A 14,092-nucleotide genomic window follows, 5' to 3' on the forward strand; every position below is an offset into this window, starting at 1 on the left:
CATAGCTTCCTTCCAAGCATAGCCGGGATTCAATTCCCGGCCATTGCAGTTGTCCTTTGTCCCCACCTTTTAAGTTTTATTTCCACAAAAGCATAGAGGGTTGACTTACCGGCGTCCTACCTTTGATGACAAAGTGGGTCTGACGTGGTTGGCGTGGCTAGGTGGTCAAGGCGATATACTAGAAATCCATTGGGGTCTCCCTGTGCAGGTTCGAATCCTGATGATAACGTGAGGCTGCTTTTCATGTGACATGTGGTTTGACAATTTACACACGATCCAAGACAACATTGCAGTACAATCCTTGCAACAAAAAGTTATTACCAGGGGAAAAGTTAATTTCTGAGTCCTATGTTTCGAGGACAAAGGTATTTGCTCTGTCCTTTGTCATATCAAGCTCTAAGTTACAAGCTACGAAATGGACTTGAGATCCCTAAGTGTCTCCCCACGCAGGTTAAAATCCTCTCAACAACGGCAGGTTGCTTATCATGTGCTTGATAGTTTGAGAATTTAGAACCAACCACGTTGGAGCCAACAAGACAATACCGCAGTGCAACCCCTGCTGAAATCACTATGTTTTGAGAGTATAGAGACTGACCAAGCCATCAGTGCAGCCAACAAGAGAATACCGCAGTACAAACTTGGCAATAGAACGTAATACCACCATCTTGTTTTCTTTGGGCACTCTTTTCATGGGATCCTCCTTCATTATATCCCATAATCCACCTGCTCCATCAGCCATTTGTGTTCAGTGGCGATAATGGTATAGTGGTGCGCATAGCTACCTTCTAAGCAGTTGACCCGCGTTCGATTCCCGGCCATCGCAGGTATCCTTTGTCCCCACCTTTTTAATTGAATGCCACAGAAGCACATAGGGTTGACTTACCGCCGCCCTGACTTTGATGACAAGTCCTAATATATCCGAACGAGGTCCTAACACAGATCCCAACATTGCTAACACAAGGGGTAAAACAGCCAATCAGTTCCTAAGAAACGATGTTGCGACGCATCCAATCAACAATTGCTGCCTTGACGCACGGTTGTCTGATTGGTGAGTGACATTAGCCATCATACAGTGTAAGTTTGTCATGCGAATCTTGTCACTTATTGGATGGCCACCGTTTAGTCACAGGTTACAACCTTTTCAGAGGGACAGAGAGACTTTTCTCGATGCTCAGGTATCATTCTACTTTACGTACGTGTTATGATAATAGTAGACTTCAGGGTGAATGTTTAAGTCTATGAGGCAGTAGGTTTTCCTAGCTCCTTAAGATTAACTCGGGAAACGATGTTGAAAGGGTAACGACTGAGATAACGTTAACGTTAGCCCCATACGTTAAGATGACCACTGTTGTGAACTTTTCTAATTAAACTGCAATACATTTAGTCTCTTTCTTTCTGTTACATTAACACATTTGGATTGTACTATGACATTGATTTGTGTAAGGTTAATTATTTTCAGTATAAATTAGATGTAAACCGTTTTTAGGTAGGCTAACGTAAGCTAGCCGTTAGTTTGTTTTTGTATGTTTGGTCTGTTAATGTCGTCGTTGTTTAAGAGATTTTTCTACGATAAGTGGTGGTCATCTTAAGCTATGTTTTGTGTCGTTGACCTGACGTGAAAACCGTTAACGCCTGTGGTGATTTTGTGTGCTTTTATAATAATCGAGTGACGTCAGCACGATGACCCTAGTTGAAGAGCTAGCCTATGCACTGTGTGACCTATGGATTAACTTTCTGACTAAAATAAATTGTGAAATGAATTACTGTTACCAATCAACATATTTGTCATTTGATAGGGTAGTATTTCCATCTGTTACCGTTCATTTTTGTTGCTTTCCATATCTTGTCCCTAATATCTGCAGAAATGACAAAGACTGGGAAACCAGATGCCTACTGGGCAGGTGTGATGTCCCTGTATGCCCAGGGAAAGTACAAATTTACAACTGGCAAGAGTCCAGGGGCCAGGAGATGGAGGGCGGTAATGCAGCGGATTGCTGATTGTCCTCTGACCCCCCTGAAAGGTCAAACTGCTGTCCCCAAACAATACATATTTGGGAAAAGGATCCCCTGCAAGTGTGGATACCACCAGGTAAGCGATCATTAAACCTGTGATGTAATGCAAATATACTGGAAAATGTAATGGAAAATGGTTTCTCCTCAGTTCTATTGTTTGTTTTTTTCAGTGTTAAACAGTGTGAGTATGTAATTATTTGAGTGCAGAGTATTGTTAGGCTAGTTATGTTTTTCCCAGTCAGCAGAGAAGGCAGGGACAGCAGCATCCAGTGCAGGTCAGCTGAGTGCTCCACAAGCCAGTGCTGCAGCTGGAACAAATGAGAGTTCACAGGCCAGTGCAGGCGCAGCAGCTCCAGGTTCGCAGGCCAGTGCAGCAGCTGGGGAAGCTCCTTCTCCACAGACCAGTGCTGCAGCTGGAACAAATGAGAGTTCACAGGCCAGTGCAGCAGCTGGGAAAGTTGTTAAAGTTCCAGGACCACAGACAGGTGTAGGTCAGAAAGCAGGATGAGCGAGGGGAAGTTTGTCACGTGCTCGCTCTGTAGTCGGAAGGTGATGTGCGAGGACTTCATGCAGCACCTGTCAGACTACCACGTCCAGGAGCAGTGTGAGCAGTGTGGTGCAAGGAGCTGGGGGGCTGTTGGATTGTTTCAACACATAGAGGAATGTCACCTTTTGACCTGTCCAACAGACCTCCCAGATGTTGCTGCTCCTACCACTCCCATAGCCCAAGAGACGACACTGGCGACAGAGCAACACCCACCTGATGTTCCTGCCCCTGTTCCTGCTCCTCCCACAGCCCATGAGACATCACCGGCACCACCATGACACCCACTCACTCTGCAGCCTCCTGAGGTAAACTGGGTGAGTTTTCTACCAAAGCAGTTCACTAGAGTCATCCAGCCAGCTGACCAGGAGTGGATTGCCAACATTTTATATTACAGTACTGGAGAGCTGAAACAAAACCTGTCTCAGAACTGGTTTCATCCCCCCAGCCCCACCAAATCCATTTCAATGAATTTGGGCAAGTGCTGAATTCTGTGCTGACCACTGGTGAGGGGGCTGGCCTTGATGACCTTTGTCAAGGCATTGTCCAAAGGTACAGAGATGCTGGTGAGCCACAGCCAGATGCCATATATGTGGACAGAGACTGCAGCAGTGAGACAGGTGTGTTGCCTTCCATTTGTGTTGTGATGTGTCTTATGAATTAGAGGCATTTATTTACTGGCTGTTGCTTATTGTATAGGGGTTGGTCCAGTTCTCACTTGGTTTCGGCCATGGACGTCAACGGTGAGACTGGATATATTCCATTTTATGAGGCGGTTCACCAAGGGCCTTTCGACAGAGCACCATCCACTGTATGGCACGTTCTGCTCAAAGTTATCCACTTGTATCTTTGAGTGGGACAAAGAGGACATTCACCTGTCTGCTAGCCACTCCCTCCTCATCAGGCCAACTCCATATCGGCTCTTGTTTCGAACCACCTGCTCTCCTGACTACGTCTCCGGCCTGTTGCCTAACGGAACCTTCGCTCTACCCTGAGCCGCTTACTGAGTACGGCGATTCCTCTCCTGATCTATTGCCACGTGTACTACCATTCGACTCGGCTGAGTCGACTCCCCGACTCACCTTGGAGGCTCCAGAGACTCATCGCCTGCAGCGTGCTCTGAACTCTATCCTGTGCTGCTTAACTGCTTTGATTCCTGTGTGTGACGTAAATAAAGGTCATTACCAACTATACCTGTATTCTCAAGGTACTGCAATTGGGTCCTAAACACACCCGTTACACTTATGGCAGGAGAGCGTATTGCTGTTGAATATTTGCTGGCGCAGTCTAACAGGGGAGATCTGCTGAGTGCACAGAAGGAAATTGGTGCCATTCTGCCAGAGATGCTGGATGAAGCTCAGGAGGATCAATGTCCTGATGTGACAGTACCCCAGGCCACCAATATATCTTTCCAGTCTTCATCTTAGGTAATGATGTGATAACAATTTGGAGGACGCTGGCACTGACTGTTGCAGCTTTTCCCTCTGAAATCCAATTTTTTTTTGTGTGTGTTTCTCTTTACACCCTAGAAAACTACTTTGCGACTAGTCATATTGTCTGATATGTACTATCCACCTTTTTTTTTTAGTTTTTTGCACGGATTTGTCCTGCCGTTTTTGCCATCATCCACCGACACCAGTACCAATACCGGCTTCTTCCCGGACAACACTCCGCTGCCCGGTTAGTCCGTGGTAAACACACACGGCTATAAACTCTGCATCCGCCCTGACCCGGCATGACATTAAAGTACTCCGTCCAGCAACTGCTCAAATTAAGAAACTACAGCACTCCAACATGTATCTCAGCCATTAAACAACTTGGACTTCTACGCCGACCCCGCTACATCCATAGAAGCTTCCGCAGAAAGTTTGTTTATTCCCAGTCTGGTGACTCCATCCCATCTTTTGTCTCACTACCACATCATCTGAACCTCCCATCTGGGACTAGTAGTATCGATGCAAACACCGCGAGACCTGGTCACACGAAGAGGGACAGAAAACGTGGAGTCGATTTCAGTCTACGACCCCATCCTCAAGCCTCAATATTGAACTGTTAAACAGTCTCTTACAAATAAATCCAGTGTCATACATGATCAGATCTTAGACAACAAAATGTACTTCATGTGTCTTACTGAGACCTGGCATCAGCCAGAGCACTATTTTGAACTAAATGAAGCCTGTCCTCCAGGCTATCATCATTTGGAAAAGCCTGCACTGATTGTGGGGGTGGCTTAGCAGTAATACACCCCTGTGACTTGCTACTCTCCCCTCTGTCTCTCCCTGAACTGTCCTCCTTTGAATGCCTTGCTTTCAAATGCAAACCCCCCTCCCCAGTGACTATTCTTCTCATTTACCGGCCACCCAGATCAAACCCAGCTTTCATCCCAGAGATAAGTGAACTTCTCACCTCTGAACTCCTACAATTATTGAACTGTCTCAACCTCAAACAGCATATCGACGTCCCCACACACAACAGAGGGCAAGCGCTCGACCTGGTCATTACTGCCCCCATCAAAAATCTGCTGGTGTACGATCTGGGAGTGCCGGATCACAAAGCCATTTCATTGGAGTTGAACTTATCTCACCACACCAAGCCAAAATGCCAAATTAATTTCAGAAACCTAAAAAACATCAACCTGGACAATTATTTTGGACCTCCAGCAATTACCCTCCGCAAAATTCACATCAGCAAATGAATCGGTGGATTTTTACAACAACACCCTGAGCAGTATCCTGGACCTCCACGTCCCTGTGAAAACACAAACAGTCACCTTCTCACGCTCAGCCCCCTGGTTCACTTCAGCTCTACGGAACAAGAAAGCAGCTGGGCGTGTACTCGATCGGCGAAAGTTACTCGAGTTGCAAAAACCGGATCACTGTGCACAAATTTGCTTATCAAGAACACCCAAAGGCCTACTCAAAGTACCTTAGAAAAGCACGGTCACAGTTCTACTCAAACATAATAAATACAAGTCCTGGAAACTCCAAGCAGCTTTTTTCTACTATAAATTATCTCCTCAAGCCTCAAATTCTCTCACACACCGATACCACAGAAGACCAGTGCAATAACTTCATCATCTTCTTCAGCCAAAAAGTCGACATCATCCGCTCTCTTCTCTCCGGCTCTCCTCCTCTGTCCCTACTGCCGACCCACTTCCTGATTTTTTTCAGCCTCTCTGCTGCTTCCCCAAGATCTCTCAGCGACAGATTGAGGACATCATCCGCAGAATGAAACCCTCCACCTGTACCCTGGACCCTTTTCCACCCTTGTAAAATCCAATGTCTGCGATCTAAGTCCCTTAATCACCCAAATCGTCAACCACTCACTTCAGGTTGGATATGTTCCATCTGCTCTCAAAACTGCTGTCATCAGACCCCTCCTCAAAAAACCCACCTTAGACCCAGAAATCCTCGCCCACTACAGGCCCATTTCGAACCTCCCATTTCTGTCCAAAGTGCTGGAAAAAGTAGTTGCCGCACATCTTCAGGACCCCCTAAATTCTCCCTCCCTATGTGAGAAGTTCCAGTCTGGCTTCCATTCCGCCCACAGCACCGAAACAGCCCTGGTCAGGGTCACAAACGACCTGCTGATGGCGGCTGACACTGGATCACTATCGCTCCTCATCCTTCTGGATCTGTCTGCAGCTTTCGACACGGTTGACCATAACATCCTCCTTCAGTTCCTCCAACACACCATCGGACTCTCTGACTCCGCTCTGAGCGTGTTCCAGTCCTACCTGTCTGGAATAACAGAATATGTCTCCTTGGGAGGAGCAAAATCGCAAACACTCACTGTCACTTGTGGAGTCCCCCAAGGGTCGGTTCTTGGCCCCACTCTGTCCACCCTCTACACTCTTCCCCTTGGCCGCATCATCAGTCAGCATGGAATGTCATTCCATTGCTACGCTGATGACACGCAGCTCTACATAAAAACCGACCCTATCTCATCTGCAGCTTCACTGTCATGGTCATCTTCATAACTGAGCTCCTGCCTTGAGGAGATAAAGGCGTGGATGGCAGAAAACTTCCTACAGCTAAATAATTCCAAAACAGAAGCTATTTTAGTTGGCACACTACACCAGGTCCAGTCGTCCCCCATAACCCAAATCACCTTCTCTGGTCAAAATATACCCCTGTCATCAACAGTCACCAACCTGGGTGTAATATTTGACCCTCATCTTACATTTGACACCCACATTAAACATCTGTAGAACTCCTTCTATCACCTCAGGAACATTGCCAAACACCGTCCCACACTCTGTCTGTCAGATGCCGAAAACCTTGTCCTCGCCTTCGTCTCCTCAAGGCTGGACTACTGCGACGCTCTCCTCATCGGGACTCCTGGCAAGAGCATTCAAAAGCTTCAATACGTCCAAAACAGCGCCGCTAGGATCCTGATGAGGATACGAAAATATGACCACATCACAGCCGGCCTTCACTCACTCCACTGGCTTCCTGTCTCTTTCAGGATTGATTACAAAATCTCCCTACTCACCTATCAGTGCATCCATGGCAATGCCCCTCCCTACCTGAAAGATCTAGTCTCACCACCAAACTCCAGGACCAGGCTGCGCACCATGGGGGATCGAGCCTTCTGCTCAGCCACTCCTTGCCTGTGAAATTCCCCTCCAGAACACCTGATGGCTCCACAAAGCACTCTCTCTTTGAAGAAGCGCCTGAAAACCTTTCTTTTTAAACAATCATTCCCCTAAAATTTTGTACTATTTCTTCCACCAATGTTTTTTTCTTTTTAAATCTTTATCTTGTTTCTACTCTGTAGCACTTTGAGATTGCTTTTAGCAATGAAAAGTGCTCTATAAAGAAATGTATTATTATTATTATAATTATTAACAATTTGATGATAAATCAAAACATTTTTACTGTAAACCTAGTTTGCAGAGGTTAAAAAAAAACAAAAAAAACACAACTCTTGTGGTGTAATAGTAACACATCCATCCTTTGGGTGGAAGATCCAGGTGCAAATCCTGGCAAGACTTGTGCACCTATCAGTATTTAATTAAAAATGAATTTATAACATAATTATAACATAAATAACATAAACTGTATTTTCTCCTTCTTTTCTCATATTATTATTATTATCATTATTATTATCATTATTATAGCAACAAAGCATTATTATTCTTACCAATCCTATTTATATCTGTTTTAAGCGATATTTGATAAATTCATAGCACTTTGTAAGAGTTTGCATTAATCTTTCCAGTCTTCATCTCAGGTTTATTACATATTAATACAAGATAAATTCCACACAAATAATGACTGAAAAAAATGTGTTCTTCTGATTTTTATTATCTCTAGGCTGCAGGATTGGCAGAAGAGAACCGACTGCGTTACTGCAAGGGGTGCAGCTTCCTCAGCAGGTCCATTTGGCAGAGGAATCCCTCCTGGAGGCCCGGGACCTACCATCCGAGCCTGTTCAACACGGTAATACAGTTATGGAGTTCCAGGAACCATGCTGTATTCCCTGCTTCGTCGGACCTTGCCTACTGCCAGCAGGGTCAACACTCAGCTCCAGCGTCTCACTCTCAGGGCTGGTCCCCTTACCCATCATCACCAGCTCCAGCATCTCACTCTCAGGGCTGGTCCCCTTACCTGCCATCACCTCAACCCCAGGGTGGGCTTCCTTACCAGCCAGCCCCAGCACCACTAGCTTCTCTCAATCAGTTCCGAGAATGGAGATTGCGAAAGGCATCGCTGGAGGATAAGGAGCGAGAGATGAGAGGTGAGCCCCCCAAGAAACAGCAAACCAAAGAAAGCTACCGCTATACGTGTAAAATATGTGGTCAGTCAAAGAGCAAACTTACTGGTCATACACTGTTACATGTACTCGCCATATGCTTGAAGCTAAAAGGAAAACTGCATGTGAAGGCATACCTATGTTTAGGTTAAAAAACTGCTAGGGACCGCATGTGGAGATCTGGCCATGTATAGGCGAGGATATGGGGAATGCAACATGTTCATGTAAAATTATGTTATTAAAGTATTGCCCCCGTCACACCAAGCCCCAAGGAGAAGGGAGGCGGCTGGGTGTGGCGCCTATAGGCTTTTAAAAAAAATACAACCACTAATGGTCAAGACAGGGGTATGTCTGATATTAGAAAGGTAATAGTGGAATGTCAAACCAATCACAATGTATGGAAAGAGGTCCAAGGGGTGTGGAAAACCCCTGGACCAAAAGAATATAAACTGGAAGATCAGAATGTGTATTTCAGTCTACCCTGGTGTAACTTATGGTGTTTGTATCCTATTTTGTGAAATAAACACCACTTGACTCGAAGACCGTCTGTTTCACCTCTGATTTGTGACTCCATTCGTGAGTTCTGTTTCTACCATAGTTAGTGAGTACCAGCACCGAACGGAAAAAAGTAGTTTAGCCCACTACACTCTTTATTGGAGGTGTTTGTGTTCTTTAAAAAAGAAATTTAAAAACACACCTTTGGTGTAACAAAAAAACAAAAGAACTCTTGTGGTGTAATAGTAACACATCCATCCTTTGGGTGGAAGATCCAGGTGCAAATCCTGGCAAGACTTGTGCACCTTGTTGGCCCAATCAGTAAAAATTAATTTATAACGTAATTTAATCTGCCTTTTCTCCTTCTTTTCTCATATTATTATTATTATTACTATCATTATCACAACAAAACATTATTATTCTTGCAAATCCTATTTGTATCTGTTTTTAAGTGATATTTGATAAATTCATAGCACAAAAAATTCGAATTTTTCCTCTCTTAGTTTCTTCCCTTACCCCCTTTTCCCCCCTTTTTTCTTTTTCGTTCCACCCTCCTACCAGTTACTTTTGCCCCATGAAAGGACGAGGTGGCCGAGTGGTTAAGGCGATGGACTGCTAATCCATTGTGCTCTGCACGCGTGGGTTCGAATCCCATCCTCGTCGGCATGGAGACTACTCTTGTCTGTCAAGTTCCCTTGACGGCTTCCTGTCAGATAACTGAACAGATCTGTTAAGTTGTTGTAAATGTTGTTGTCATTCACCCCTCTGGGCCACTAGATGGTGATGTTGACAATTTACAGAAGAATTTGGTTTGTACTCCAAAACAATGCAAAACCACTCTGTAGCAATATCGTTGCGGCGCTTAGACTTATGGTATCGAATCGTTAACTAATTACTATGGAATTTACAATTGTGAAATTTATCCATGGCTCCATCGTAACAGCTATCTTTGAATCAGTTTCATTGGCAAAAACATTGACTGCCCTACCTTTGCAAACTGATCTGTTAATTTTTTCTGAAAATGTTCTCCTTACATAAACGCAGCACTTTGTCAGCGCCATTTACTTGCTACATTGCTATAATGAAAACAATATGGGGAATCAGCTGAAATGGTAGAGCGCTCGCTTAGCATGCAGCGGGGAAGTGGGATTGATGCCCACATTCTCCAAGGGACATTTCATCAAATCAGACTTGGACTTTATCCTGAGTCCAAGAAATACCAAACAAACGGCTCCAGGCAACTCTGACTCGACAAGGTAAAAATGAAATATAAATTGCTGCACACGGCAAAGGGCAATTTAATCTTCCATTATTAAACTACCATTTTTCTGTCTCTAAGGCCACATTAAATTCCTGAATGTCCTGAATGCACCCACGTTCACGAGCACAGGTAGTGGGATCGATGCCCACATTCTCCACAAAATCTTTAATCCTTTGTCTGTCCTCATCACTGAAGTCCAATGTCTTCTACCTGAACAAGAAACCCATCACATCCCAGTATTGTAACTGCGTTAAAACCAACATCATTAATGACCTGGATTCCTTCACTTTTTAAAGTTGTACCCCAATTATTTCGATTTTAAAATCCATCCCATATCATCAATGATACGACGAGGTGGCCGAGTGGTTAAGGCGATGGACTGCTGTTCGAATCCCATCCTCGTCGGCATGCAGACTACTCTTGTCTGTCAAATTCCCTTGAATTTGACGACTTCCTGTCTGATAACTGATCACATCGGTTAAGTTGTTGTAAAAGTTCTTGTCCTCATTCTGAATGAGGACACTAGATGGTGATGTTGACAATTTGTACTCCAAAACTCCATTGGTTTGTACTCCAAAACAATGCAAAACCACTCTGAAGCAATATCGCTGCGCTTAGACTGATGGGATCGAATCGTTAACTTGTTACTATGGAATTTACAATTGTGAAATGTTTCCATGGGTACTTCGTACCATCGTAACAACTATCTTTGAATCAGTTTCATTGGCAAAAAAACATTGACTGCCCTACCTTTGCAAACTGATCTGTTATTTTTTTCTGGAAATGTTCTCTTCCTTATTGGGCCTTACATAAATGCGGCACTTTGTCCGCGCCACTGACTTCCTACATTGCTATATTGAAAAAAACATGGGGAATTAGCTCAAATGGTAGATCGCTCGCTTAGCAGGTAGTGGGATTGATGCCCACATTCTCCAAGGGACATTTTATCTGATCAGCACTCTTTGAGTGCTTTATCCTGAATCGAAGAGTTAGCAAGGAAACGGCTCCAGAAAACTTGACGACGGTTGTCTGATTGGTGAGTGACCTTATCCATCATACAGCGTAAGGTTGTCATGCGAATCTCGTCGCTGATTGGATGGCCACCGTTTAGTCACACACAGAGAGAGACCCAGAGAGACTTTTATCGACCCTCAGGTATCATTATACGGTAACGTACGTGTTATTATAATAGTAGACTTCAGGGTGAATGTTTAAGTCTATGAGACAGTAGGTTTTCCTAGCTCCTTTAGATTAACGTGGGAAACGATGTTGAAAGGGTAACGTAATGAGTGAGATAACGTTAATGTGAGAGAAGCTACTGGTGCTGGGGCTGGCTGGTAAGGAAGCCCGCCCTGGGGTTGAGGTGTTGGAGCTGGTGGCAGTTGATCAGGATGGCCACCCTGAGAGTGAGACGCTGGAGCTGGTTGTTGACCCCGCTGGCAGTAGGCAAGGTTCGACGAAGCAGGGAAGACAGCATCCCTAGCCAAGTGTTCTGCTCTAGGCCAGGCCTGATCTGCATTGGTTGAGCTGGCACCAGTTCCAGTGTCTGTGTGCACAGTGGGAAACACTGCTCTGGCACAGCGACGTTGACTAATCACTGCATCACCCTCAAGGTTTTCTGGTTCCTGGAACTCCATAACTGTATTACCGTGTTGAACAGGCTCGGATGGTATGTCCCGGGCCTCCAGGAGGGATTCCTCTGCCAAATGGACCTGCTGAGGAAGCTACAACCCCTTGCAGTAATGAATCACGGTCGGTTCTCTTCTGCCGATCCTGCAGCCTAGAGAAAATGGTGGAATTTATCTTCTATGAATATGTAAGTTTTCATATTGAAGTGAATGTGTCATGATCTTGTGTTTTCATTTCCTGTTTTATTTTGAATTAGTTCCTTGTCTTGCTTCACTTCCTGTCCTGAGTCTAGTTTCTGGTGTCTTGTTTTTCCTGTGTCTCCTGCCCCTGTGATTGTCTGCACCTGTTCCTAATGTGTCTCACCTGTGTTCTATTTGCCCCGCCCACCTTGTATGTATTTAGTCTCTGTGCTTCCCTTTGTCTGTGTGGGATCGTCTGTTTTTCTTGTTGTCTGACCCGGTCTGGTCTGGTCTGTTCTGTTCCTGTCTGTCGTGTTTTCCCCAGTCTGTCGTGTTTTCCCCAGTCTGTCCTGAGACGTCTGTTCCTGTTGTCTTCCTGGTCATCTTCCCCCGGTCTGTGTCTGCATTTTCCCCCGGTCTGTTTCTGTGCTTTTCCCCCTGGCTCCAGTATTTGGATTATCGTTTTTTGCTACATCTCGTGGACACCCTTGGTTTGACTCTGTTTTTGTTTTATTATTAAATATCCTTTTTTTCATCACCTCTGCATTTGGGTCCTGCTTCCTGCTCGGTCCTGACAGAATGATCCAACCACAAAATGGACCCAGCAGGTGATTTTTTTTTAAATTTAGATCTTTGTGAGTTAATTTACACCCTTACTTGTATTCATGGACAATTTAAAAAGGCCTGGCTAGCTCAAGGACTTTTTGAATACTCTGGACTCCCACCCAGTCTTCCAGTGTGCCTTCCAGCCATCACCCCAGTTGGCTAGCATCAGGCCTGTTAGCATCCAGCCAGCACCCCAGGTGGCTAGCGTCAGGCCTGCTAGCATCATGGTTCCGTGTGTACAGCCGGTCTCCACGTCGTCAGTCGGAGGACCAATCGTCACGTTCCCCGTCAGTGGTTGGCCGACGTCTGCTCCTCCTCGTCCTCAGTTGGTAGAGCAAAGAGTGGCGTTTCCGTTGAGGAGCTTTATGACATGATACGAGAACTCCAGGGATCTTTGGATTATTCGGCTCGAGCTAAGAACAGGCCATTAATGTCGGCAGGCCTGCGGCTTGCTTGCCTCCAGCCGTCCTCCACGTCTCCAGTCGGTGGTCCAGCTGAACCCTCCTCGTCCCCAGTCGGTGGGCTGATCGACATGTTCCCAGTCGGTGGTTCGACCAACGTCTGCTCCTCGTCACCGGTCAGTGGACCGATCGACACGTTCTCCGTTGGTGGTCCGGCCGACGTCTGCTCCTCGTCCCCAGTTGGTGGGCTGATTGACATGTTCTCCGTCGGTGGTCCGACCGACGCCTGCTCCACGTCTCCAGTCAGTGGGTCGATCGACACGTTCCCCATCGGTGGTCCGGGTGGTCCGACCGATGTCTGCTCCAAGTCTCCAGTCGGTGGGCCGATCGACACGTCACTCGGAGGTGGTCCAGCTGAACCCTCCTCGCCCCCAGTCGATGGACCGATCGACACGTTCTCCGTTGGTGGTCCGTCTGATGTCTGCTCCTCGTCCCCAGTCGGTGGGCTGATCGACATGTTCCCTGTCGGTGGTCCGGCTGACGTCTGCTCCTCATCTTCAGTTGATGGACCGATCGACACGTTCTTCGTCGGTGGTCCAGTCGACATCTGCTCCTCCTCGTCGCCCGTCGGAGGACCGGTCGACACATTCCCCGTCGATGCTTTCCTCTCTTTTTTTTCTTCTTTTCCCCCTTTCCCCCTTTTCTTTATTTTTCCCTCCCCCCTCCTAGCAGTCCCTTTAGCCCCATCTTTGGCCGAGTGGTCAAGGCGATGGACTAGAAAATCCTTTGTGGTCTCCCCTCGCAGGTTAGAATCCTGCCGATAACATCAGGCAGCTTTTCATGTGTGGTTTTCATGTGGTTTGACAATTTACAAACGGTCCAAGTCAACATTGCAGTACAATCCCTGCAGGAAAAAGTTATTACCAGCTGGAAAAGTGAATTCCTAAGTCCTATGTTTCAAGGACAAAGGTATTTGCTGTCTCCTGTCCTTTGTCATATCAAGCTCTACGCTACAAGCTACGTAATGGACTAAAGTCCCTAAGGGTCTCCCCGCACAGGTTAAAATCCTGCCAACAATGCTAGGTTTGCTTTTCATGTTCTTCATAGTATGAGAATTTAGAACCAACCAGGCCCATGTTGGAACCATCAAGACAATTCTGCAGTACAACCCTTGCTGAGGTCACTAGGTTTTGTGATGTTTTGAGAG

General features: G+C 45.9%; 1 protein-coding gene and 1 non-coding gene across 3 annotated transcripts; both read left to right on the forward strand.

Moving 5' to 3' along the window:
• The first annotated feature begins 366 nt into the window (after positions 1–366).
• Positions 367–8,848, forward strand: LOC118290261. 2 transcript variants are annotated; one of them, XR_004786377.2, is made up of 4 exons: positions 367–2,089; positions 2,702–2,874; positions 3,006–3,177; positions 3,257–3,729. XR_004786377.2 is itself a non-coding variant. In XM_047328656.1 (3 exons), the coding sequence occupies exons 2-3, from the start codon at positions 3,082–3,084 to the stop codon at positions 8,464–8,466; spliced, it is 687 nt and encodes a 228-aa protein (XP_047184612.1). In that variant the 5' UTR covers positions 2,490–2,874; positions 3,006–3,081; the 3' UTR covers positions 8,467–8,848. The 2 variants fall into 2 exon arrangements, 1 of the variants encoding a protein (XP_047184612.1); XM_047328656.1 differs by lacking the exons at positions 367–2,089; positions 3,257–3,729 and adding an exon at positions 7,876–8,848 and having other exon boundaries at positions 2,490–2,874.
• A 542-nt stretch (positions 8,849–9,390) lies between these two features.
• Positions 9,391–9,472, forward strand: trnas-gcu. The gene has a single exon. It is a non-coding gene; the product is annotated as a tRNA-Ser (tRNA).
• The last annotated feature ends 4,620 nt before the right edge of the window (positions 9,473–14,092 follow it).

The sequence above is a fragment of the Scophthalmus maximus genome, chromosome 18 (assembly GCF_022379125.1).
Source record: "Scophthalmus maximus strain ysfricsl-2021 chromosome 18, ASM2237912v1, whole genome shotgun sequence".
Taxonomy (NCBI): domain Eukaryota; kingdom Metazoa; phylum Chordata; class Actinopteri; order Pleuronectiformes; family Scophthalmidae; genus Scophthalmus; species Scophthalmus maximus.